The sequence below is a fragment of the Corvus cornix genome, chromosome 2 (assembly GCF_000738735.6).
Source record: "Corvus cornix cornix isolate S_Up_H32 chromosome 2, ASM73873v5, whole genome shotgun sequence".
Taxonomy (NCBI): domain Eukaryota; kingdom Metazoa; phylum Chordata; class Aves; order Passeriformes; family Corvidae; genus Corvus; species Corvus cornix.
The window spans coordinates 3773955-3797760 of NC_046333.1; the positions used below are offsets into that span (position 1 = coordinate 3773955).

The 23806-nt window shown below is 43.6% G+C and overlaps 1 protein-coding gene across 1 annotated transcript in view; it reads left to right on the forward strand.

Annotated features, from left to right (window-relative positions):
- Nucleotides 1–23806, forward strand: part of CRHR2 (corticotropin releasing hormone receptor 2) — a 139308-nt gene that overhangs the window by 103056 nt on the left and 12446 nt on the right. The window contains 5 exon segments of the mRNA XM_039549202.1: nucleotides 1943–2003; nucleotides 6070–6142; nucleotides 17182–17267; nucleotides 19803–19938; nucleotides 21671–21712. Of these exon segments, the coding sequence (XP_039405136.1) occupies nucleotides 1943–2003; nucleotides 6070–6142; nucleotides 17182–17267; nucleotides 19803–19938; nucleotides 21671–21712 (398 nt within the window).

The following is a 23806-nucleotide window of genomic DNA, read 5'->3' on the forward strand; positions in this document are numbered from 1 at the left end:
ATGTCCATGTTTTGAACTTGGCCAGGAGACGTTTGGCAGGACAGGCCCCATGCAGGCAGCTTGTTCACGTGAAAGGAAATCTGAGGTCCAACTGAACCAGTGAATCTGGCAGTTCTTTTCTGTTGAAGGAAGAAAGGTGGGAAAAAGTCACCAATATTTTCTTTTGTGAAAGCAGAATGACATTTTGTTCAGAAGTGCCTCTCCCTCTCTGCAGAAGTAATTGGATTGCAGTTCTGAAGGCAGAAACAGCCTTTGAAACAAAATACGTCATTCAATCCAAAATCAAATGGGAGGAAAGAGGAGTTGTAGTCGAAAGAAAATGTTTATTTGGGGAGTTGATTCAATTTTTTCCCCAACAGTTTCCAATTCTCTCAGCAAACTGGAAAATCAGCTGCTTACACAGCTCTCACAGGTTGGTTTGATCCCTGGTGTTTTCCCTCCCTACCTCTGTCAGAACCCTCTGGGTCTCTCTTTACTAATGCAGGAGTGGTGTGAGCTACACATACCTTTCCACCCACCTTTTGGGTGCATTCTGGCTTTGCTCTGCCTCCCCATACACATTTTTTTACCAGTCTCATTCTCAAATCCCTGTTCTTCACAAGGAAAAGTAAAATAATTTCCTTCAGGAGAGAGGACGTGGCTCCATTTTCTCTGTCCATTCCTCACAAGAACATGGGAACATGAGTGCACCAGACCCTTTGAGACTGTGGTGAACAGAATGAAAGACAGCACAATCATTTGGAGGGCCACCCAGCCCCTTCAATCACTCGAGGAATCACCAGGGATGTTGGGGCAGGAGATCAGAGCACTCCTTGCTGAGGTTAAAGATGACCCCTCAGCAGCTCAGGCCCATCCCTTCTGTGTCGTGGTTCTCTTTCCATCTCTTTAAAGCCTCCATTTCCCACGAGAGATGCAGCAAATGCGAGGTTAAAAGGCTGTGTTAGAAACAAATCCACCTCTGCTCCTCCATGAGGGTTTAAGTCACGTTGCTCACACAGGGGTAGAAGCAGATACTCGTGTGTCACTGGATCTGGGCCCTGTCCATGCACTCACCTCAGCGATTTCAGAGGGACATGAACCTGGAGTTTGGAATGAGGGATGGAGCTGGCGAGGCTGGACTTGTTTGGGTTTTCCTGAGGTGAGGAGTTAAAGGGGGAATGGAGAGGGAAAACTCTCCCCTTCTAATTTTGACATCAGTCTAGTCCTTGCTTGAATGTGAGTCAAAAGGCCAGTTCCATTTACTCTTCCTCCCTTCCAGATTCCTCCTCCAGCAAATCCCCTTCAAACCAGCTGGTTTGGAAGGCCTAACACAAACGCTTCTTAGGGAGTGCAGTGATGTCTGTAAAGTTAAAAGTAGCTGGATCCTTCAGAAGGAGAAAAAAAACAAGAATTCTGATGCTGCAAGATATCAAACTATTCTTTCTCACAACCCTGTTTCATAGGGAACACTGAACTCAAAAAACTTGTTGAAAGTTTTGCAAATGTGCTTCATCCAAAGATCCCATTAAGTTTACAAGCTTTTTGGAGCCAGGGAAATAAAAACCTAAACACCCACTCCCAAGTACTGTCTTTTAAGATTTTGCTGTGTCAGCTGCAGGAAAATGATAAGGGACCAAAACTGCCTTTAAATCAGCCAAAATTGTTCTGGTCACTTCTATGGAAATACAGGTATTCGTGTCTGTGTTTGTTAATATTTTTATTCCCTTCCCTTATTGGTATTGAAGTTTTGTCAAGATTATCTTTTTTTTTTTAAATTTTTGAACTAAAAATCTTAGCAGTTGTGATGTCTCAAGCAGACCAAGATAGGACCACTTGTATTTAGAGTCTCCCAGTTCATTAACTCAGACTCTCCTTGCACAAACCTGAATTTACTTTGGTACCATGGATACATCCATCCATCCATCCATCCATGATTAACTCCTGAGTTTTTTTGCTCCTGCAGGTATTCCCTGTCCAATCATCATTGCCTGGGCCATTGGCAAGCTGTATTATGAAAACGAACAGTAAGTGACATTATTGTTTGTGTTTGTGTGGCTCTCTAAACAAATCAGGACATGAATACACATCCAAACCATATCCCAGGGCACATATTCCTGCTTCCACTGGCTGTGCATTTCCTTCTTCCTCAGTGTGAGGAGCTCAGCCATGCCCATTCCCTGCCTGTCCTGCCTGGTTTCTTACACATGGGATTGGAGAGCTCTTGTTCTCTAAGAAAAATGTCCTTAAAGAGCTGCCAGGTCTGATCAGTTCCTCTGTCCCTAAGGACAGGTTCCCAGGGGGATTTCATCCACTAATTATTTAAACAGCTGCAAGCTCCTCTTCTAAAATCCAGGGTCCTGACGTTGCTCCTTGCCAGGGCTGTTGTCCATTTGTCCTGAGCACTAGGGGAATCATGTGCCACTCCCAGGAGGTCAGACCCAGCCAACTGGACATGGACAGCAAACGTGGATTTGCCTGCAGCTTCCAACACTGTTTGGGACAGCCCAAAATTCAGGAAAAAATGGGAAACTCCTCTTTCTCCGTCTGAGTATCCATTTAAGTTGTTTGGGTTCAGGTTGTGTAGCTCATCGTAGTTTAAAAGCTCAAAATAGCACACAGAAAGAATGTTAAGGAAATGCTTCAACCAACTTCTTCACTTTTTAGTCTTTGTACTTCATAGAGATAATTTTTTGCACTGTGAGGCAACTATAATTGGTACTGTGGCAAATATCCTGTCTGGTGTTTACCAGTTCTTTAGCAAAATATGGCAACTCCAAGAAAAAAAAAAGTACTGTCAAATCTCAATTTTAAAAAACCCACACAAACTATTAAGAATTATTGCAGTAATTTCATTGATGGGCATTTGTTAAGGGGAAGAACATTAGTGAGATCTAATGAACAATAGTGATAAAACCAGTGGTGGGTTTGGTTATATAAAGAGCTATTGGAGAACCCTGTAGAATATTAAGTAGTGCTATTCAACAGAAATGTGTTCTACATATCTGAATCTTATCACAACTGTCTTCCCAAATTGTCCTCTTCAATATTCAGGGAGTGTTTGTTTATCCTTCCAGAGGTAAAAAAAAGAATAAAAAGTGGTTAAACGGCTCTTATTTCACACAGATGCACCAAATAATTGTCAGTGATTTTTCTCTTTTTGCTTTTAAAGAAATTATTTTATTGCAGAAACAATGGTGTGTGCTGGATTTAAAGTAAGACTTCAGATGATTGGCAGAACAGTTTGCAATACCTCAGCTAAAGGTCCCAGTTAGAACAGTTAAGACTCTAAATATGAAATATTGCTAATCAAATGCAGACATTTATAATGTCTCTGGCAAATAGCTGTCTCCTCTCGGCGTTACTCACCAGATTTCATCAGAAACATTTAGATTATAATGTAGCAGAGCTGGTTTACAGCCCACTGGGAGCAACACAGACCTAAAAATGCTGATTTTTGTTTTTTCTCCACCACCTACAAAAAGAACCTGGAGTACCAACTCCCCTGGAGAGTCCTATGTTGCAGAGTCTGCCTTTGGCCACAACCTTGTTTCCTCAGAGTGCGTGGAAGTAAATCCACATTAATTCTTCACTCAGCACAGCCTTGGTCTAATACTGGACTTCAGATAATAAATTTCATCATTTTGGTCTTCCAGCTAAGTAACGTTTAAATTCCAGAGAGCAGTTAGCAGCCTTTGCCCTGGAACCTCGTTTGTGCTCTACCAGCTCTGTTCCAAATTCTTTGCTGACTTTTTCTAGCCCACTAAGTTCTGCCACATGCCTCAGTCTGCTTCTTATTAGTCCCTCTGCTAGATCAGCCAGCTTCCCAGGAACTCTGTGCTTCTCTTAGTTCTCTGAGTTTCAGGCAATAAAAAATAGTTCTCCCAAAATACCCTTCAAAATCTTCTCTCAAATGTAGGTCTTGCGAGTTCTGGAGAATTTTGTTTCCTGCCCTGGCATATCTTGTAATTATTTTTTCTTCATATCTTTCCAGCTACATAAAAAAAAATAAAATTCAAAAACCCAGTTTCATTCATTTAAGGCTGCCCTGGGGATTCTTCTTGGATGATAACTTGGCTGGAGGAAGTACCTTATTCCAAGTCTTGCTCTCATGCCCAAATTTTGAAAGATGAGTTGCAAAATTATCAATTCACACTTACTTTCGCCAGGGCACCAGGGAATAGCAGACATCTTTCAGATTTCTGAAACATTCAAAGCTCCCTCATTCGTTTGGAACTCAAAGGATGTAGGAATTGAGCCAGGAAAAGGCAAATAATTGTCAGGTACTGAGCTGTGTTCCTGATTCCAGCTGCATACCTCAGCTCTCCTGTCCACTCAGAGCATCTTGCAATGGGCAACCAGCTCCTCCTGTTTCAGCAAACAACACATTTTGGAGGGAGGCTTTGAGGGCGTGGTGTGGTCCATAAGGGTCCCATCTGAACCAGAGCTTTCCTAATCCCAGCTCATTTCCCCTGGATCCGTGAGGTCGTGTCTTACAGACTGCAACCTCTTGGAGGCAACACCTATTACATCTTGCTGCTTGTAAAAGTGCAAATCTGGCTCCATGGTCTCCTTAGCTCAGAATTCCCCTTGTTTCCATGTCTCCAGTGGCACTAAATTATCTGTTCCACAAAGCAAACATGGGGAAGGCATAACTTCTGCTGTATAGACTTGTTGTGTGGTATCCATGACAGGGAAGAAAACTCTCAGACCCTTGGACTCCAAAATCTACTTCCTGAGGGATCTGGAGCTCCAATGATCTAAGCCTTCAGGAATTATGAACGCAAATCTGTCTTTGCTTGGTGGAATCCTGGATCCAGACCCCGTGGCTGTATCTGTAATGCTAAATGAGTTGGGCCTGGATTAATTCCTGGGGCTCAGCTTCCAAATAGCATGGAATCATTCACACCCGTATTATTAAACCTTCTTGGCCTCCAAAATCAGGGGAGCTGCAGTTTGTGGACTATTGGGAATGTCCTCTGGCTGCTGATAGCTTCAGATATGTTCCCCAGGAATAGTTTTGGACTTGATTAGTTTTTGGCCTGGTCCAAAACTACCCCAAGGAAAATGGAACGGTGCGAGTTCAGACCTGAGCCGTCTCTCATTCATTTACCAGCATGACAGATTTATTATTCCCAGTGAAGAGGATGAAGCGAGTGTCAGTGTGGGTTGCTGTGAAATCACAGGGGTATTTTGTTGTATAACACAGCAGGGAGAAAACACTTGGAATTAGTGGAAGAGGAAGTCAAGCCAGCGCTCGGTCGCGTGCGACACCTCCAGGCTCTCTGCTGCTCTGAGGCCACTCAGTTTATCTGTGATTTCACTTCACCTGAGTCCATTTCCCTGTCCATTTTGGGTTGTGCCAGACAGTTTGGAAGGTGATGTTGGAGCAGAAATTTGGTACCATCAAAAGATGGCTCTGTTCTGCCTGCTGGCTTTGGTGGCCATGGAATCATTAAGGTTGGACAAGGTCTCTCAGCTCACGGAGCCCAGCCACTCACCCAACTATGCCAGGTCCTCCACTAACCCATGGCCCCAAGTGCCACATCTACATGGTTTTTGAGCACTTCCAGGGATGGTCACTCGACCACTGGAGTCTCCAGTGGTCCCCAGATTCATTCAAAGCCAATGGGGTGACTCCTTATTCTTTCAGTATTTTATTTAGGCAGCATTTCCATGCAACTTGAGATGTTTAAGTTACAGCCCTTACTTTGTGCAATGTGTCTTTGTGCACTGCAGTGGATAACAGGGGTTTTTTTTCTCTTACACAGAATATTTCTTTGATCCCTTTCTCAGACATCTCCTGCATCCTCCTTACAGCAGGTTCTCACATTTCTTGGAAGTATTTACGTAGGCAATAGCCAAAAACATAGAGGGAACATGAATGTTCTAATTGGAGGGGAAAATGGGGCTCAGATCTGTGTCCAACAGCAGGTGATTTGCAGCAGAAAACTCAATTACTTGCTGATAATTTATATATGATTAAACAATACAGTGAAAAAAGAAACGCCTCTCTATATCCAACATATTACAGTCTAAAATAAGTGAATTTACCTTTACAAATTGTTTTCTTACTTGTTTTGTTTTTTACAGGTGCTGGTTTGGAAAAGAGCCAGGGAAATATATTGACTACATATACCAAGGGCCAGTGATTCTTGTTCTCCTGGTAAGTGTTTATGTGGGTGGGAGGACACTGCCATCTCCCACTGAGAGGAGATTTGATCTATGATGTTCCACATCTGCTTTTATGGAAAATAAGATGCAAACAAGGCCAAACATCTTCAGGTGTTCTCTGAAGTGGCCACAGTAGATAACACTGCAAGAATTGAAATTAGTTGGTTTTGGCTGTTTCTTTGGTTTTGGGCCATTCTTTCCTCCTCCTGCTGCAGTGCTGTTTGTCTTTGTACAAGGTTTTGAGATGTGGGAAGGAAAAATGTTCAAAACCAGGAGATGCAGTGCAATATCTGCTCACCCACTTGGGACTCTGGACAGCTACAGCAATTCTGTCACTCACATTATTTAGAAAAGTGTAATAATCATGGTCAGGAATTGCATCTTGCACAGTCATGTCCATTTTCTGCATCACCATCACTGCTGTGTGTTTGTTTCTAGATTTCCTTTTGTGAAGTTTCCTTCCCAGTGCTGCCCACAGTTACCAGGCTGTTTATCTGTTTACCCAACAGTCCGTCTCCTGTGCCAACCAAGAGTAGGCAGAGGGAGAAGGAAGCTCATTCATAACCCATTTCGAGCCTTCAGCTGAAGCACACTGGTGCTTTCCCAGAAAAAAACCAAAACTGGCTGTGGATGGAAAGCATTAGTTAGCTATTAGTAAGGACAAAGCTGAAAAAAATTATTCTTCTCCTCCAGGCAGATGAACCAACAGAGAATTCCCCAGGCTCAGTGGGTTCCCCTCTTTTAGGGAGCCGAGGTTTGCTCTTCCTTTTGTCACTCCAGCCCCCATGGGGAAGGTGCAGATGCTCCAGAACAGGCACCACTGGCAGCTTTCTCAAGGCTAAGGAGCCTCATGTTCTCACCTTGTCAGTGCCTGTTCATGGGATTCAGTGTGACTAAAGTTCCTGTGTTGCCCAGGAACACAGCTTGCCCAGCAGCTGATGTGAGTGTGTGCCCTGAGAGCAGGAGAGTTCATTTCTGTGTTAATTGTTAAGATACAGCAAAAAAATCACCTGAAAAGAGGAAAAGACCCCCATAATAGTAGTATATTTTTGTGTAAGAATTCTTTTCTTTATCTTCTAAGGAGAGGAATAGCAACGGGTGTGATACACACAATATAATTTGTGTTGCTGAGGGAGCCGTCACAAAACCAGAAACAACCTCACAGTAAATTGACCTGACTGATACAGAGACTCCCTCACAAATAAATCCTATTTAGACAACACAAGGTGGGAGATTTGTGATACTCGGAGCACTTGGATTTCACATCATTGGCTGGAAATCTGTGGCTGTGAATTTACCATAAGCCTTTAGTCCACAGGACCTATAAAATCCTTGGGTAGCATCTCTGACAGATACCATAGTAATGAAAATAGCTTTTTCTCCCCAGAACAGCACTTTAAATATTTAAAGACCACAAAGAGCCACAGAAGATGGAGGTGTAGTTGGGGGCTGCCTCTTTCTATACAGGTCATTACATCTGCCTCTTACTTGGGGCAGCCTTGAGACCCCTCTAAACTGGGCCAGTGACTGAAGAGCCCAGACCTGAGACTGGGAGTTGAACCTTCCTACCTTGGCCTGCCTGCACGTGAGCTCTGATTAAAACACTAATGAGGTAACAGCAGTAATTGCACTGTGCAGTGGAAAGCAGCTGATAACATCTAGAGAAGTGACATAAGGGTGAGCTCTTCCTCCCCTCACTTTAGGGTTATTCCCCTCAGAAAGCACTGCTGGGGGAGGAAAATACCTCTCTGCAAACAATCTAAACAGAAAATCTGAAAGTTCCTGTTACAGCACACTCCTGATTCCTAAAATCTGCTCCCCCACTTAGTTTTTTTAATTTGCACTGTCATTTCACCTTTGGAGTGTTTCTAATTAAAACACACAACTCCACGGTGTCTTAAAGCCACTTGACTTGCTCATGTTTTGATCCTTATGTGAATAAATTCAAACTGCATGTGATGACTGAAGCATCACTTGCTGTTATTGGAGTCACTGACCCTTTCAAGGGTGCTGTGAAAAGCGCTGGGCTAAGAGCCCTGCCATTTGACATCTGCCGTGCACTCAGGGCAGCACAGCCAAGCTCAGATGTGATTATGTCTCTCCCTTAGCACAGATGGGGACAAAGTGCCACCTTCCTCTCCTCTCAAGTGAGCAGTGGTCACCACAAGTGGAAAACACAGAGATTTCAAAAATAGGACGACTCTGTGACCTCTTTCAGTCACAGCTCATGAGTGGGGTTTGAACTAATGAGGAATTGAAGTGGAGCTGCAACTGTGTTTTGTGAAAGAATGTACAGGACAGGACAAAGTCCTGATGGGACAGGGAGGAATGGCTTTGAGATGATGGAGGGTAGATTAAGATGGGATATTAGGAAGGAAGAAATTCTTCTCTGTGAGGGTAGTGAGGCCCTGGCACAGGTTGCCCAGAGAGCTGTGGATCCCTGGAAGTGTCCAAGGCCAGGTTGGACAGGGCTTGGAGCAACCTGGGCTAGTGGAAGGTGTCCCTGCACCTGGCAGGGGGGTGGAACTGTATGATCTTTTAGGTCCCTTCCAACCCAAACCATTCTGTGACAATTCTGTGAGACAGCTATCCCAGGACTCGGCTGGAAAAATAAAGTTACATGAATGTTACAAGAAGAAATTAATGTTATTTCCGAAAGGGCACTAACACTAAAAGCTGAAAGTCTAAATACTCCATGAAATTACAGCTCCTGTACCCCTGGGAACACTCAGCCTGGGGTGGTTAAAATTGGGTTCACCCACCTGAGTGAAGAGCCAAGAGCTCAGTGTCCAGCTCAGGTGAGCTTTGGCTACCTCTTGGACACATCTTTGTGTATTCCAGGAGCATCATTACACCAACCAGTGGCAGTATGATTAGAGTACTAAACATTTTTAGAGGGATAAAAAGTTGCTTCTAAAGATGCAATTCTGTTTAAATATTACTTTTTAAGGATTTTTTTTTCTGTCCAAAATTACTTCCACTGGTTTCGATTTCTCATTTTCTTACATTGAGCTGCTGCAGCACAGGACGGTGTAACACAAGGAGCCGGCCATGCTGAAGCTTTAAGCCTCACTGGGAAGTAAAGATTGGCCTAAAAAAGGCCTTTGATTATGGCAGCAGCCCTCAAGTCCATCTTTAGATCACAATATTGTGTTGTATGTCAGGGACAAAAACTTTGAACGATGCAGTTGAGTTGTTTGATTGATTTTCTACTTGTCTGAAGAAGGAGCTTGGAGATTGACTTGGGCTGAAAACAGGGAAACAATTGCAGAGACAATTCCAGAAAAGAAGGAAATGGAATATAAGTGCTGATTCTGTATATTGGGCAAGAAACCTGTATTTTTAATGACAAAAAATCTAAGGGAGAAAATGTAGGTTATCATCCTTTTTTTTGTTTCATTCCTGAATGGATTTTGGCTTGAGCACATCCCTCAAGAGATATAATAATTTAGCACATTGGATGCTTTGAAATTTAATTTCTGGTAGCACAAGAAAAACACACTCTATTAGGTATTTTCTCTTCAAATTAATGCATTGGGGTTTTTTAATTCTGATCTGTTTCCTCAGAGTCACGGAACCGAGTTTTAATCACACACCCCTCTCTGAAGCTAAACAAGGGGCAAAGGGTTCGAAAAAAACAACAGGGAAGTGAATTTCATCCTGATTTTATTAAAGAAAATACATTTATTGTGTTCAATTTTAAATGTAAACTTGCCAAAGAATTGGTGAACCACGAAAACACAGCAGGGTCAGAGGACAGACCTCAAGAGAAGAAGCACCAGAGGCAGTTACCTGAGGCTGCTTTTTCCCTCAGTAACTTCTGCTGTGAATTGACCCCAGCTATGAACTGCTCTGCAATATTTCTCAGAGCTAAAATTGTATAAATCTGTAATTTTTCAAATAAGCAGATCAATGTTTTTCCCCCCAAACCTTTCATTCAGCTTTAATAGATTTTTTTCCCTCTCTTGTGCTTGAGAACTGAACAGTTTTGCAGCCTCTGCGTTTTTATGTGTCTGTTTGAAAATAATTCACCACAACCAATTAGCTGCTGGAGTGAGTGGGTGTATGAGGTGGGGGAGGATCTGGAGTTCATTTCTGCCTCTGCCTTCATCAGCTGTTTAATTTTGAATAAGCTATATTGCTGCTCAAAGCTCAGCTTCCCCAGCTATAAAGCAACTTGAATGATTATTTTAAAATTATCTTCCTTTGCTTTGAGATTCCTGGAAGACAAGTAGAGGAGTTAAGTGTCCTTATTTCAGTGTGGAATTGTGCTCAGGAGAGAAAACCACAGATACCCAAAAGGTCTTTATGATGTGCTGGTCATTAAAGATGTCGCATTTTTGTGGTGGCAAGATCAAATCAATCAAGGTGTGACCACACAAATGGATTTTTACAGCAGCACCCTGTTACCTGGTTTATTTTCTTTTACTTTCTCAGTAATTCCAGACATTTTTTTGTTTCCTTTATTCCACTGGCAACTGAGATGAGGCTTTCAGGGAGCCAGTGAGTGTAATTGCAGCATTTCTTTTGTGAATGAACACTCCCGGAGCTCGTAACTCTCTGTGTAAAGCTGAGATTGTTTGTCTCCCCCGTGGTGTTACCTTTACATCATGTGATTTCCTGTGCCACATTATTGCCTGATCACTCAGTCCCTGGACAGCTCTTTGCAATCAGTCTTGATTTTTGCTGTTCTGAGCAGTTTGATGCCGCTAAAAACCGGTCAGCCTGTTCTTCAATCCCTTTTACAGATCACTGAGATCTGTGTGAAACAGCACAGATCTGCTGGTAGCCTCTTTGCATTGAGAAATCAGAATAATATATGTATATATATACACATATACATATGTATTCCTACCCTTTTTTCCTCATATGCATAGTGCTCTTCCCTCCAAACCCCCAACAGCCAAATTTCTGTGGGAACCTTTGGAGTTTGGAATTTGAGCTCCTTTCAAAGGATTGTCCACTGGATCCCCCTTGTCCTCATATTGACTCTTTCAGAGGACTTCACTAACCACGTCATTCTTCCCCTTCACACCTTGTTTCTCTTCTCTACAAAGAATCTGCCCAGCCCAGCTTCAGGTTATGGGATATACCAGTATCTCAACGTAGCAGCCACTGGCTGATGCTCTGGAAGGCCATGACAGAAAGTAATTTTCAGTTAAAAAGCTGAGTTTATTCAGTTTTTCAAAAACCAAGGCTGTGGAAAGACAGGGTTTTTAAGTGTGTCACATCAGAGGGTGGAGGTGCTTAAGCTTATTAACAAAATCAGCTGATTTATTGACAGAAAGGAAGCTTTCATAAGTGAGAGTTATCCTTCCATATCCCAGGCTGCTCCAAGCCCCATCCAGCCTGGCCTTGGACACTTCGAGGGATCCAGGGGCAGCCACAGCTTCTCTGGGCACCCTGTGCCAGGGCCTCCCCACCCTCACAGGGAACAATTTCTTCCTAATACCCAATCTAAACCTACTCTATTCCAGTTTGAAGCCATTTCCCTCTTGTCCTGTCACTGTCTTCACTTCTTGCTCCATTTAAAACACCACAGTCCACATTGCTGAAGTTCCTTTCTTCTGATCTTCCAAAGAAACAAAAGTTTGCTCCCTTGCCGTTTTATGTATAGCAGCATCTCACCTGGGTATGTGGCTATAAGCATTTCATTTATGGGGGTTTTTTTGTTGAAAAGCATTCCCTGGTCCTGTGCAAGCATCCTCCTTGCTGATGCAATTGCTTCTCTGAATATTTTCTTCGTTTCTGCTGACTCTCTTCATGCTTCTGCTTCCACTTCTGCATTGTTGTGTTCAGAGACTGAGATTTTATTATTATTATTTGTATTTTTTTTCCTTTCCCCTTCTCCTTCCTATCTGAATGGCTCATGTTTTTCCTCAAACACTGATTAAATTAGTTTTCCTATTGATTTTTTTAAATTTTCTTTTTGCTCTAAAAATGAGCAGTTCCTCCACTGCTGCAGGTTTGCAGTTCATGACCTGTTGACATCCCCGAGTTCTTCTTGTAAGACTTCTATCACAACTTTTGCTGGTTTGCACGCAGGCTGTGCTGGCTGCACAGAGCACAAAGATAATGTGCTGGTTTGATTACAGTCCATCCAGAATTTATCTCAAATTTTTCCACCATTGCTGTTACTGACTTCCTGCTGTTTACATTCTGTAGTTGTGGAGTCAATAGGTGCCCAGCAAGGTGTCCAATACCATGTACATTCTACAGATTTTCTGAAATTTCTACTTCTGTTTGTGAAATAGTCATTCTTCTTAATCCCATCTCATTATTTTTGATTGTATGTGAAAGTATTTTCCAGCCCTTTGCCCAAAGGACTCATTGTGGTGCCTGTGACCTTTGAAAAGGAAACTTTTGTGATAAAAGGCCCCGTCTGAGGATCAGGTCAGGCCAGCATGGTAGAACAATTAAAACAAAGCATTAATTAACTGGCAGAGTGCTCATCTGAGGTCAGGATGGCAGCATCCAGAGCTCCCACTAAAATGACTTCTCTGATCCCAGTTTGGGTTACTTAACCCTGAGGTGATTTTACCACTTTGCATAAAAATACAAATTCTAAATAGAACTATTTTTACCGTTCCTGGGAGTGAAGAGGAACAAACATTCTGGGAAGCACAGGAGCACAAGCTTTCTGTGAGGCATGAAATAAAAGCTTAGCAGAAAATGAGCAAAATAAAAGCCAGTTGTCCATTGAATTCCTAAAAGAGAAAGAGCAGAGCTTAATGACCTCCCTTTTGAACTCCTGGGCTTGGGGAAAACTGCAGAGAAGCCTTCAGAGTCAGCATTGCCTCTTTTGTGCACTTTGGCTATTTCATCTTGCTAAGGGAGATAAAATTCCTCTCAAATGGAGTTTGGTTTTTATGAGAGAAAAATTTTATCACCAAAATCATTTACTGAAAAGTTTCTTTTGGTTCAGAAGAGTTTCTGGGCTTGTGTGTTCAGGTTATAATAGAACGGTGCCAAAACAGATGGCTCAAATACTTTTTGGATCACTGGCTTGTAACTCCATTTTGGGGGTCTGAATTTTCATCCCCATTTAGAAATGAAAAGACTAAACTTCTGGCAAGATAGGAGAACTTTTTCTCTCCCATCTGTAGTTGGAGAGCGTCTTACTCCAGCAATAAGGACATTCTTAGCATGGCATAAATAAAGGAAAAGAAGAAATAAGCCATTTTATTCTGTCTTCAAGACTTTGCCTTTGGATTCATTTCATCTACCAGTAAATGTCAAGGTAAAATTCCTTAATTATGTTTTCCATTAGGAAGCAGAAAACAGGGATAAACAGAAGTGAATGAAAATCTAAAATGAGCCTAAAGAGAAATAAAAAGGATGCACTGCCTGTCATCATTACCTCTCTTAAATGACCTTTCCTCGGTCTCCATTTATGGACCTGATGTGTGGGTTTTGATAGAGCTGCCCAGCTCTGAGGAATTAATCTGTTGACATAGAGCTCCAGTAATGACAAAGAAGTCCTTGACAAATAATTGTGTACTTTGCTCAATGCAGCCCTGAGGCTCTTTTCTAGGAAAACTCACTTTGCAGTGCAGTGAGATCCTTCTTCTTTTGAAACACTGTGATCTGTCTGAGGAACAAACACCAGAGGCTTCTCCTCTGCCTCTAAGTCAGGCTCAGTCTGGTAGCCACTAGAACTGTGTGGATTCTCTCCAGCTGAGAAAACAGCTCCATTTTCATCTCCAAGCCTTCAGCTCTTGCAGGCTGTGTGCAGCTGCCTGTTCCCTGCTTGATTCCCACATCGTGTCCTCTCTCCTGAGCAAACTCCCCCCATCAGCCCCACAAGCTGTGGTCTCAGGCCCAGCGAGGACAAACAGACATTAAAACCCCAGCTGGTTATGCACTGAAAATTGATCTTCAGATCAGACCTCTCTAAAAGGTCCTACTGAGCCAAGTGTCTTTCTGAAATGGAGTGAGGTTGTTTTTTTTTTTGATCATTAAAAGTGAACACATTGAAATGTGCTTCTAGAAGGCAAAACCAAAAATAAGTATTTTGCTGTGCCCACATTTTCATCTTTTCCCTTGGAATTTTTTGCTTCCTAAGATGTGCATTTTAGGGGTGACCCTATCTGAGTCTCAAAGATCTCTCAGAGAAACCTTAATAGAGACAAAATGTTGGTGCCTCAAAATATTTTTAAGCTTCCACAGACTGAAATGTCACAGAACCTCAGTAGATACAGCCACGTTCATTCCAGTGAAGCTCACGTGGGATATCTTGGGCAACCTGAAGATCAGTGGAAGATTTGTGTGGGCAGCTGGTTCAAGTCCAAGCCCTATTAGTCCAAAAACACTAATTTAAAGTATGTCAAATGAACCACTGTTGAAAAGTTCCCATTTCTTTCCACTGAATATACATAGATCCTGGGATAGCCAACTGCTTAATCTAACAAGAAATGATGTCAATCCAACTCAGTTTCTTATGCTCTTGCTCTTCTTATCCTCACTCTGGGATGGAATTGATATATAGTCAATGCCAAGTCACTTGGCTTTTCTCTCTTAGCTACTAAATCTAGAATGGGGAAGAATTAGTTACTCCTTTTCCTGGAGAAACTGTGGGATGAAGCCAGCAGCAGGAGCTGTGTGTGTAACAGGGCTGCACTCATGTCCTGTCCTGCTACAGCACAGCTGGGCAGAGAAACTTATGAAAAGGTGCAAAACCAAGCCTTGAAGGAGCTTCACACATTATTCAGAGATTCTAAAGCCAGAAGGAGCTGTGAATTATTTTTATAACCTCCCTTTATGCACTTGAAAGGCCACAGGATTCTCCTGACTTGATGGTCCTCTGCATCCAAGCCATCGCCTCTTGGACATAGACATGAGACCCTTTATTCCAGCACCTTCCATCCAACTCAGGATAGCCTCCTGCCACCTGTCCCATTTCCCAACGCTTTAAAAAAAACCCCAATTCTCTGGTTTTCAGGGAAAGGCAGACTTGTAAAAGAAGACTGCAACATTAATGGAAGAAGCAGGGTGACACTCGCTCCGAAGTTCAGACTGAGATTACTCAGGAGGAGGATTCAGTTTGAGTGGCCAATGTCACTGTTCCCTTCTCCTAGAAAATAGAATTAGAAATAATGTCCTGGCAGGGTTTTCTCAGACACCTGGGCAGTTTGTTAAAAGTCAGCACTGATGTATCTGCCTTCCTGTTGCTCCTGGAGAGAGCTGAGGTCTCTTACCAGCTTTGTGTCACGTGTGCCAGTGCCACCCACAGGCTTCAGCTGTGCAGGGGTGCCTCAGGTCCTGCTCTGCTCTGGGCTTGGGCAGCTGAACTGGGAGAACTAAAAACAGACTTTCATAGAATGAGAGTGTTTCTGGCGAAATAACTCCCAGAATTTTCAGCTAGCAATTCTTCTGGACTGATGAATCACGCTTCTGCAATTGAATTTCAGAAAAGGCCAGAATCCCTAATTTTCTGATGCAGGCTGTGGCAATTTGAATTTCCAGTTCAGATGGCAGGATGCTGTCACATCGAAGCAGGACTCGTGAAACTTGAAATGCCTTCTTCAGCCCAGTTCATCACATTAACGCCATGTGATCTGTCCTACTGATATTTGGAATTTGCTCTTACCTAGGGGTCTGTAATTCAGTCTGGCACTTTCTGATTGCAAAGTTGGCACGTTTTGGATTGGTGCCTTTTTTGCACCCTTGGTAGAAATAACCCAAACATAGCCCTGAGCTGATGGAGAACCTCAAGATTTGGCAGCAGAATATCAGAGGTGGGAATTTCCTTTCTGTGGGTGAAGGTCACCTCCATTTACCTGCCCCTGAGCAGAGGCTGCCTGAGTATTTCTCTTTCTGTGACTGAAGAACAGTGCAATCACCAGTGTGAGGAGTTTAAGATTCAGCTCAAACCACTGGTACGGAGCTGGTTTTGTCTCTGATAAATGAAGCATGAACCAGTTGACTTGAAGCTCTTAATATGACAAAAGCAATGCCAACAAGAACAAACACACAAGCTGCACTGTTTTATTTACTTCTTGTACTCCCTAGGGCCCTGCTCTGCAAAGAAAATCATTTCCAAAAATGCTGTGTTAACTCCTAGAGCAGTGTTTTTGTATCTCGTGTAATAAGTGTTTGCTCAATTCCCAGTGCTGCCAGTCTCCCAGTGTCTGCTCAGGTGCTTTATTGCTCCATTTGTTCTAAACCATGTTCCAGGAGCCACAGGGAATGCTCTGATGGATGCCAAGATATGTAAACATTGAAATACACCCACAGCACGGGGCAAAAAAAGCGTATTTTGAGAACACCTTTAAATTGTCAGCTCTGCTACGGTGTTTGTAAATATTCAGATGTCAATGACAGAATTGTTCCATTCATGGGCTGAAAAATGCCAGGAGCCCTGAGACCCTGGAACTGTGTGTGAGGTGAAGATTTTCTCACAAGCTGTGCTGGGACCTCAGCAGTTGTATAGTTCTGACCGCTTTGGGGCACACCCATGTCTTGTAAGCTGCCCTGCTTTATGCTCTGAAAGCAACTCAAAACCTGCTCCTAAGAGCCAAATCCTTCTCCTGATCACAGTCTACAAATCAATCTTCTCTTCAGTTTTTTGTTTAATTTCCTGTTTATGCTATGCAAGAAACTCGCTGGCAGATGCTACAACAACAGTAATTAGAGCAAATCTCAACTCTCAGTGGTGAGGCTGCAGCCCAAGTAATAATTACCCAGCTCAGCAGATTGAAAAGGTGAGTGGTAAATCCATCAATCTCACCTTGAGTTCGTCATTGCACCCAGAAAAGGGGAAAAGGAAGTAAAAATAAGCTCCTTTCTAGGGCCAGTAATGATGCCCTCCATTTTCACTGCTGTTTTGGAAACGATAAGAGCTGTTGGATGTTTGCTGCATAATCTGGTATTTTTAGTAAACTTCTGAGTCTGTTGCAATCAATGGTAAAGCCAAAAGGCTGTTTTCAGTCAGATTGAAACTGTAAAATGTGCCTTTTAGGGTGTATCACATCCTTTAAGCCCTTATTTGGCTGACTGGTTGTATTTTTTTCCTCTCCTTTTTTTTTCCAGATAAATTTTGTATTTCTATTTAACATAGTTAGGATTTTAATGACAAAGCTGAGAGCTTCAACCACTTCAGAAACAATACAGTACAGGTAAGTCCACTGTGATTCCTGCTGCTCTGGTGCTAACAAAGCACTGCCTTGATTGTCCTGTTCTTGTCCCATCTTTCTCTTTCCAGGTGCCACTGTTGATGGAGCTCACAAATTAGGCCCACAGTATTTATCTGTGCAGGCTCTCCATAAAAGCTTGTCTGCATTTTTTCTGTCCACTCCATTTCACTTTGGGCCTGCACGTGCCCCAGCACACACGTGAAATCCCTCCCCTTTCCATGAAATCTGAAGGATTTGATCTCATGTGAGGACAAATTTATCCATTTCTATATGTACACAAGTATATATGTAATAAGTGCAGCCTCCAGCTCTGGGATCCCCAGCACAGGAAGGATGTGGAGCTGCTGGGGCCCATCTAGAGGAGGCACCAGGGTGATCAGAGGGATGGAGCAGCTCTGCTGTGAGGAAAGGATGGGAGAGTTGGGACTGCTCAGCCTGGAAAGGGCTTTGGGGTGACCTACTTGTGACCTGAAGGGAGCCTGCAAGAAAGATGGGGAGAGACTGTTTAAAAGAGCCTGGAGTGACAGGACAAAGGGAGATGGCTTCAAACTGACAGAGAGTAGGTTTGGATGGATATTAGGAAGAAATTTTTCCCTGTGAGGGTGGTGAGGCCCTGGGACAGGGTGCCCAGAGAAGCTGTGGCTGCCCCGTCCCTGGAAGTGTCCAAGGCCAGATTGGATGGGGCTTGGAGCAATCTGGGATAATGGAAGGTGTCCCTGCCCATGGCAGAGGGTGGCACTGGATGATCTTTAACCTTCCAACCCAAACCATTCTGGGATTCTGTGATTAATGTGTGCCTACAGGTATTTAATGCTCTATTTAAAGTCTAGGGGATGGGAATGAAGGGTGATTGTGTCCCTTCCCTTCAGCTGATGCCAGAATTAGGGTAACCACTCATTGGGTTGCATCACAGAACTGATCCTCAGCTAATCAGTACCTTTATTTGGGGGGTAGATCAGTTCTCATACCCAGCAGAACCCCACAAGCACTGGGATGGCAGAAAGGAAAAGTCAGGAATGTTTAGCCCAGGACAGCAGAGGGAAGGTGGCCTGGCCCCTTCAGGCACCAGTGTGGGCTGAGATCAGCATTAGCAGTCCAAAAGCAAATTCTCAGACACCAGGAGATGCTGGGTGCTCTTCTCTTACCATTTGCAGTATCTTGCAAGATATTTGGAGGACTTGGGGATGGACAGGTCCTGGCAGTGGGAAATAGCACAGGTTTTGTGGAGTGAGATCTGTTGCTCTAACTCATTTCTGGATGAAATCTCAGCGTATCATGCTAAATTGAAACTTGATGTTCTCAAATCAGGCTGCTCTTGACTTTGGAGGCAGTTTTGCTGCAGTAATGTGCTTTGTTGTTTTGCCTGATTCCTGCCTTTTACTCGTGTTGGGGTTTTGGGAAAAAGTGAAGTTAGTGCAGTGGTCTGATGTTCCGACCCTTCTCTGCACATTTCCTGAGAAATGAAGGGAAAAATAGCCCTTTTTCATGTTCAAACCTCATGCCATAAAACTAAAACTGGCCTGAAAAAGCCCTGATTCAAACCTCAGTACATTTTTATCCCTTCTGCAGCTTGCAGGGGAGCATTAGAGATATTTGAGGGAATCAATCTACAGCAACTGCCGTTGTTCTTGAACAGATGACAGTGGTCTTGTCCTTGCAGGCTCTGGGAGGGAATTGTCTTTTCCACAGCCTAAATGGAAACCTTTAGAATTCCAGCAAAGCCTGGGGCAAGCCTTGGTGCTCTACAGCAGAGCAGTGCAGTCTTTTGGTAAGCAGGTATTAAATCCTGTGGCAGCTGGTTCATTAAGGCTGTCACTTTATCCTGGTGGTGGTTTTGTGCTCCCCTGCCTGTCTTCATCTACCCACTAGGCATTATGCAGAGATTTACACAGGCTTAGCCAGACTGCAGCCTTTGTGTTTGCACAGTGTCTAGCACGATGAGATGCTGCTGTTGGTGACACCCCAAGATGCTGTTAGACACCAGTAATAAGGATTAGCCCCTAATAATTCTGTTAATAATCACTGATGCTTCCCTGTGCACCACCTGCTTTGTGATTTGTGGTTTCTAAGACAGCCCTGAGCAGTTCAGTTGCGTGTGCAGGTGTTGCAGGGAGAGAGAGAAAAGTGTTTACACTCCAGACAAAATCAAGTGATGGGCACAGAGCAGATCTCAGCTGAGCTGTGCACTGATCACATCTCCCTGAGGTGTGAGAAATCACTCACCAAACCTGCAGAGAATCCCAAGGCTTCAGCCTAATGCAAGCCCCGCTGATAGGAGGGAAAGGGAAAGGTGAAAGGGTGAAAGGGAGGGACATAAATAAGGTTCCCATTCACGCTCTGGACTTCAGAGTGTGGGGGGAAACAGCAGGATTCAAAGGCTTCCCCAGGACATCTTTCCCCAAGTGGACAGGCACTGGGCAGTCAGGGGAGGCTCTCACTCTTTCCATGCTCCTCCTTTCCACTGTCAACTCAGTTGTTCTTCCCTGTGATCACTTGTTTTCTGTTCCCTGCCCACAGGAAGGCAGTCAAGGCCACGCTGGTTCTCCTGCCTCTGCTTGGCATCACCTACATGCTTTTCTTTGTCAACCCTGGCGAGGATGACATTTCCCAGATCGTTTTCATCTATTTCAATTCCTTCCTTCAGTCTTTTCAGGTAAGAGACCAAGTTTACAGCTGGTATCAGCTGCTGCTGAAAGGATCCTCGGTGCTTTTCAGCCAGGGAACTTTAGGCAGTGAAGTGTGTGATATAAATATTAGTTGCAAATAGCTCAGCCTAGTTCACATGTGCATATGATAGACAGGTGTGTCATGTGGAGTGGAAAATCCTCTCAGGTGTGGGCTGGAGGGGTTCATCTCCCTTAACTCAGCACTGTGTTCAGCTCCTCACATAAAATCAATGGAGAGAGAGAAGATGTTTCATTCCACCGGCCTGAGAGAGGTGAGGGATCCCCCTCCCGAGGTGCCTCTCTCTCTTCCCAGAGCACACAGTGGGCTGAGACTTGGACTCCATGTTGCTAAACCAAAGGGAAACAGCTCCTACCTGTTGGAATTGCTGGTCTGTGCAGCTTATAAGAGCGTCCAGACAAAGGTTGATGTGCTGTTCTCTGTCGGCTGCAGAGGACAATTTATAATCAATATTAGATGGTATGTAATGTGGTGATTTCTTAGAGATGATAGGGATGTATTTCTGTTTTCTCTGATTCAGGAAAAAAACCCAGTTGTGAGTGTAAGTTTAGAACCAGTTGCTTAAAAAGAAAGTTGAGGCAAAGACTCCCACAGGAAGACAACAAAACATTAACCAGCTGCTTCCAGAGAAAATTTTTCACTTTTCAAAGGTGGATGGATCACTGAAGAAATTTTTGGTAGAACTCAGGAATTTAACTGGGAGGACAGGAACAATGTTCCAGACACACTTGAGCTGTGTTGCCCAGCCTGTTCTGGCGCATTCCCTGAGCCATCAGCCCCATCTCCCCTCTCCCCTGAATTTAACTGGAGTTCTTCCAGGATGGAAAAGGCAATGGAATGTGAGCAATTGCCCCACCTCCCTGAATGTGACACAAACCCAAAAGTGACTGAAGGCCCTGAAGGCTCTTTAGCCACTCCCTTGTGTCCTACAGCTTTACCTCTTGAACTAGCATGGGAATTGGTTTGACACTGATGTTTTACCTCCTGTGTGCAGGAACAAGTGCTCTGGTACCCAGGATATCAGTACAAACCTACAGCTGGCAGGCCAAATCTACAGTAGTTGGGTTGCAGTTTTTACTGGTGGAATGTTTATCTTAGAAACACAGAGCATCCCAACAGAAATCCCACCTAAACATCCAAAATGAAGAATGTCCCTTCTAACCTGTGAAGGAAGGAGCCTTAGCCTTTACCAGGGAAGAAACCCACGCTTTTCATTCTCTAAAACTGATTGTATTTTTTATCTGCTGATGCTCAGTGTCTCAAAAAAATGCTGCATTGCTCATTAGTTCTATGAAGATGTGTGTAAGAAAGCAAGCACAGGGAGTCTCTCCTTAATGGTGACAATAATTCCAGCCCTAAAAACAAGATGGGCAGAATTCCACTCACAGGAATTCCAACCTTTGTGGTCTTTACAGGGCTTTAGTCACAGCAGATTCCACAGAGCCATTGAGCTCAGGTGAATTTAAGCAATCTGATGATGCACTGGCCCACATAAAACCATCTAAAGCCATTTAACTCCCCCTGTGAGTGCCTGGGACATCCCCCCAGAGCTGTCAGCTATGGCACAGCTCCTCTGAGGGGTCTCAGGGACTGGATGCTGTAGAGATGTTTGTTGTAGCCCAGCTGCAGGGGCAATCCCCTCTATCAGTGGAAGGGTTAAAATGTTTTCCTAATAATTGACTGCTTTCTCTTCTTTCCAGGGTTTCTTTGTGTCAGTATTTTACTGCTTCTTGAATGGTGAGGTAAGTAATTAATCCTTGGGAGGTGGAACTTGTTTGAGTGCCTGATTACAGAGACCTGAGATGTTTTTATAGGGGGTCGCAGTCCCATCAGTCTCTTGTAGAAGGCTCTTAATGTGTCCCTGAATTCCCCAGCCCTCTTTGCTGGTGTCCTGTGTCCTCAAAACTTTATCAAATTCAGGCTATTACCTGTGAGGTCAGGGCAGAGGGAAAGAAGTTTTGTCAGATTATAAAATTTCTGTTCTTCATCTTAAGACTTCTTTGAAGTTTCTCATTAATTAAAAATACGATTTCTGGGCATAGCTAATTACTGCTGAGCTGGACTCTTGTTAAGGATATGCTGCAGGTGACCCATTTTTGTCTTGCCATGCTGGGCTGAGTGAGTTTGTCCATGCAAGTCACAATCTCTGAGTGATCAGTGCCTGTTGTATTCAGAAAAGAGGGTTGAAAACAGATTTAATCAGGATTAATTTCAGGTACTGCTACTCAAGCAAGAAATGTTTCGCTGATATCCCCCAGTGTTTGACTCCCACCCCACTGTGTGAGAGATTTGTATCTTTCCCCTGCTTACATTGTCAGTGTCTCATCTACCTGCATTAAAGTGTGTCATCTTTGTCCAGCTAAAATTTTAGTCTCTGCAGAAATTCATTCCATATTTCATCATTTCTGCAGTGTTGGCACAAATTTTGTTTGTGCTGCTTCTTAATTTCACTGTGGGCTATGAGAAGGAATGGGCATGGCTTCAAAGCAGCCACATTTTAATTTTTTAAAAGTATTTCATTTTCTTTTTAAAATTTTATTTTTAAAGCTTTATTTTGTTTTTATTGTATTTATTTTGTTCTGTTTTACATTAGTAACTCCCCCTCTTCCTCATTAATTCTGAGGTGATGTTAACAAGAAGCAGCTCAGCTTTCTCACGTTAAGCATGTGCCACTTTTATATCCTGGCAGCAGAGTGTTCTCAGTTCTCCTTCCAGCTTCCCTTCCGTAAATTCTCACTGTTCCATTTGCCTCTTAAAAAATAGGGAGTTTAAATCTTCCTCCAAAATACAGGTGCCTGTAGAACTACATTTACCTCAGGCTGTGTCAGGGGGAGGTTTGGGTTGGATTTAGGAAAAGGTTCTTCCCCCAGAGGGTGCTGAACAGGCTCCCTGGTGAATGGTCATATTCCCAAGGCTGCCAGAGCTCCAGGGGCACTGGGATAATGCTCCCAGGGATGCACAGAGTGGGATTGTTGGGGTCTCCCGTTCAGGATTTGGACTGGATGATTCTTGTGGGTGCCTTCCAGCTCAGGGTGTTCTGTGATTTCTGCTTGTCATATTCACCAGGTCTACACTGTTAATGCAAGAGAATCTTCCTGCAGACAGCAGGCTTTTTTAATGGGCGGTGGTGTTGGGGTTTTTGTGGTTTGGGGTTTTTTGTTCACTGGTGTCCCAGTAACCATCATGATTTGGAACCCAGGCCATGTGATTTCATAGCCAGTCAGGATTTTCCGTCACCCCACTTCCATTTTGTGGCACTTAGACTTGGAGCTGTTAGCTGTTCACAGCAGGTTTTCATTCCTTTGGCTGTTCTGGCATTCTTTCAGCTCTTTTTACTGGGAGAAATATCCAAATATCCCCTTCCCTACAGCAGTCTGAAGTTGTCTGTCCACAGCCATGAGCCAATTTCCCACCTCCTGTAACTTCGATGAGTTCAGACATAATCAATCCTGTCAAAAGAGGATCATTCACCTCATGCACTTCTGGGCCTTGATAAAAATGCCCTGGGAAATCTGGAGTGATTCCAAAACTGATTTTCCAGCTGTATTGTGCTGCTGTCATGGTGGGAATGGGCATTTCTGAGGGAGTCAGTCCAAGGTTGAGACACCCAGCTTGGGATGTTGATTCATTTCCCTAAACTCAGATATCTGGTGCTGCTGGAGAGGCTGCAGTATATCTGAGGCATCCACATGGCTCTTACCAGCTGATACAGGATCTGGAGAAGATTCACATCCGAGTGGGAAGCGGGAAAACCAAGTGGGATGCAATGGGGCTTCTCCAATGGCTCCTTGTCAGTAATTCAAGCCAGTCAATACAACTTTTTGCTTTTTAAGCTT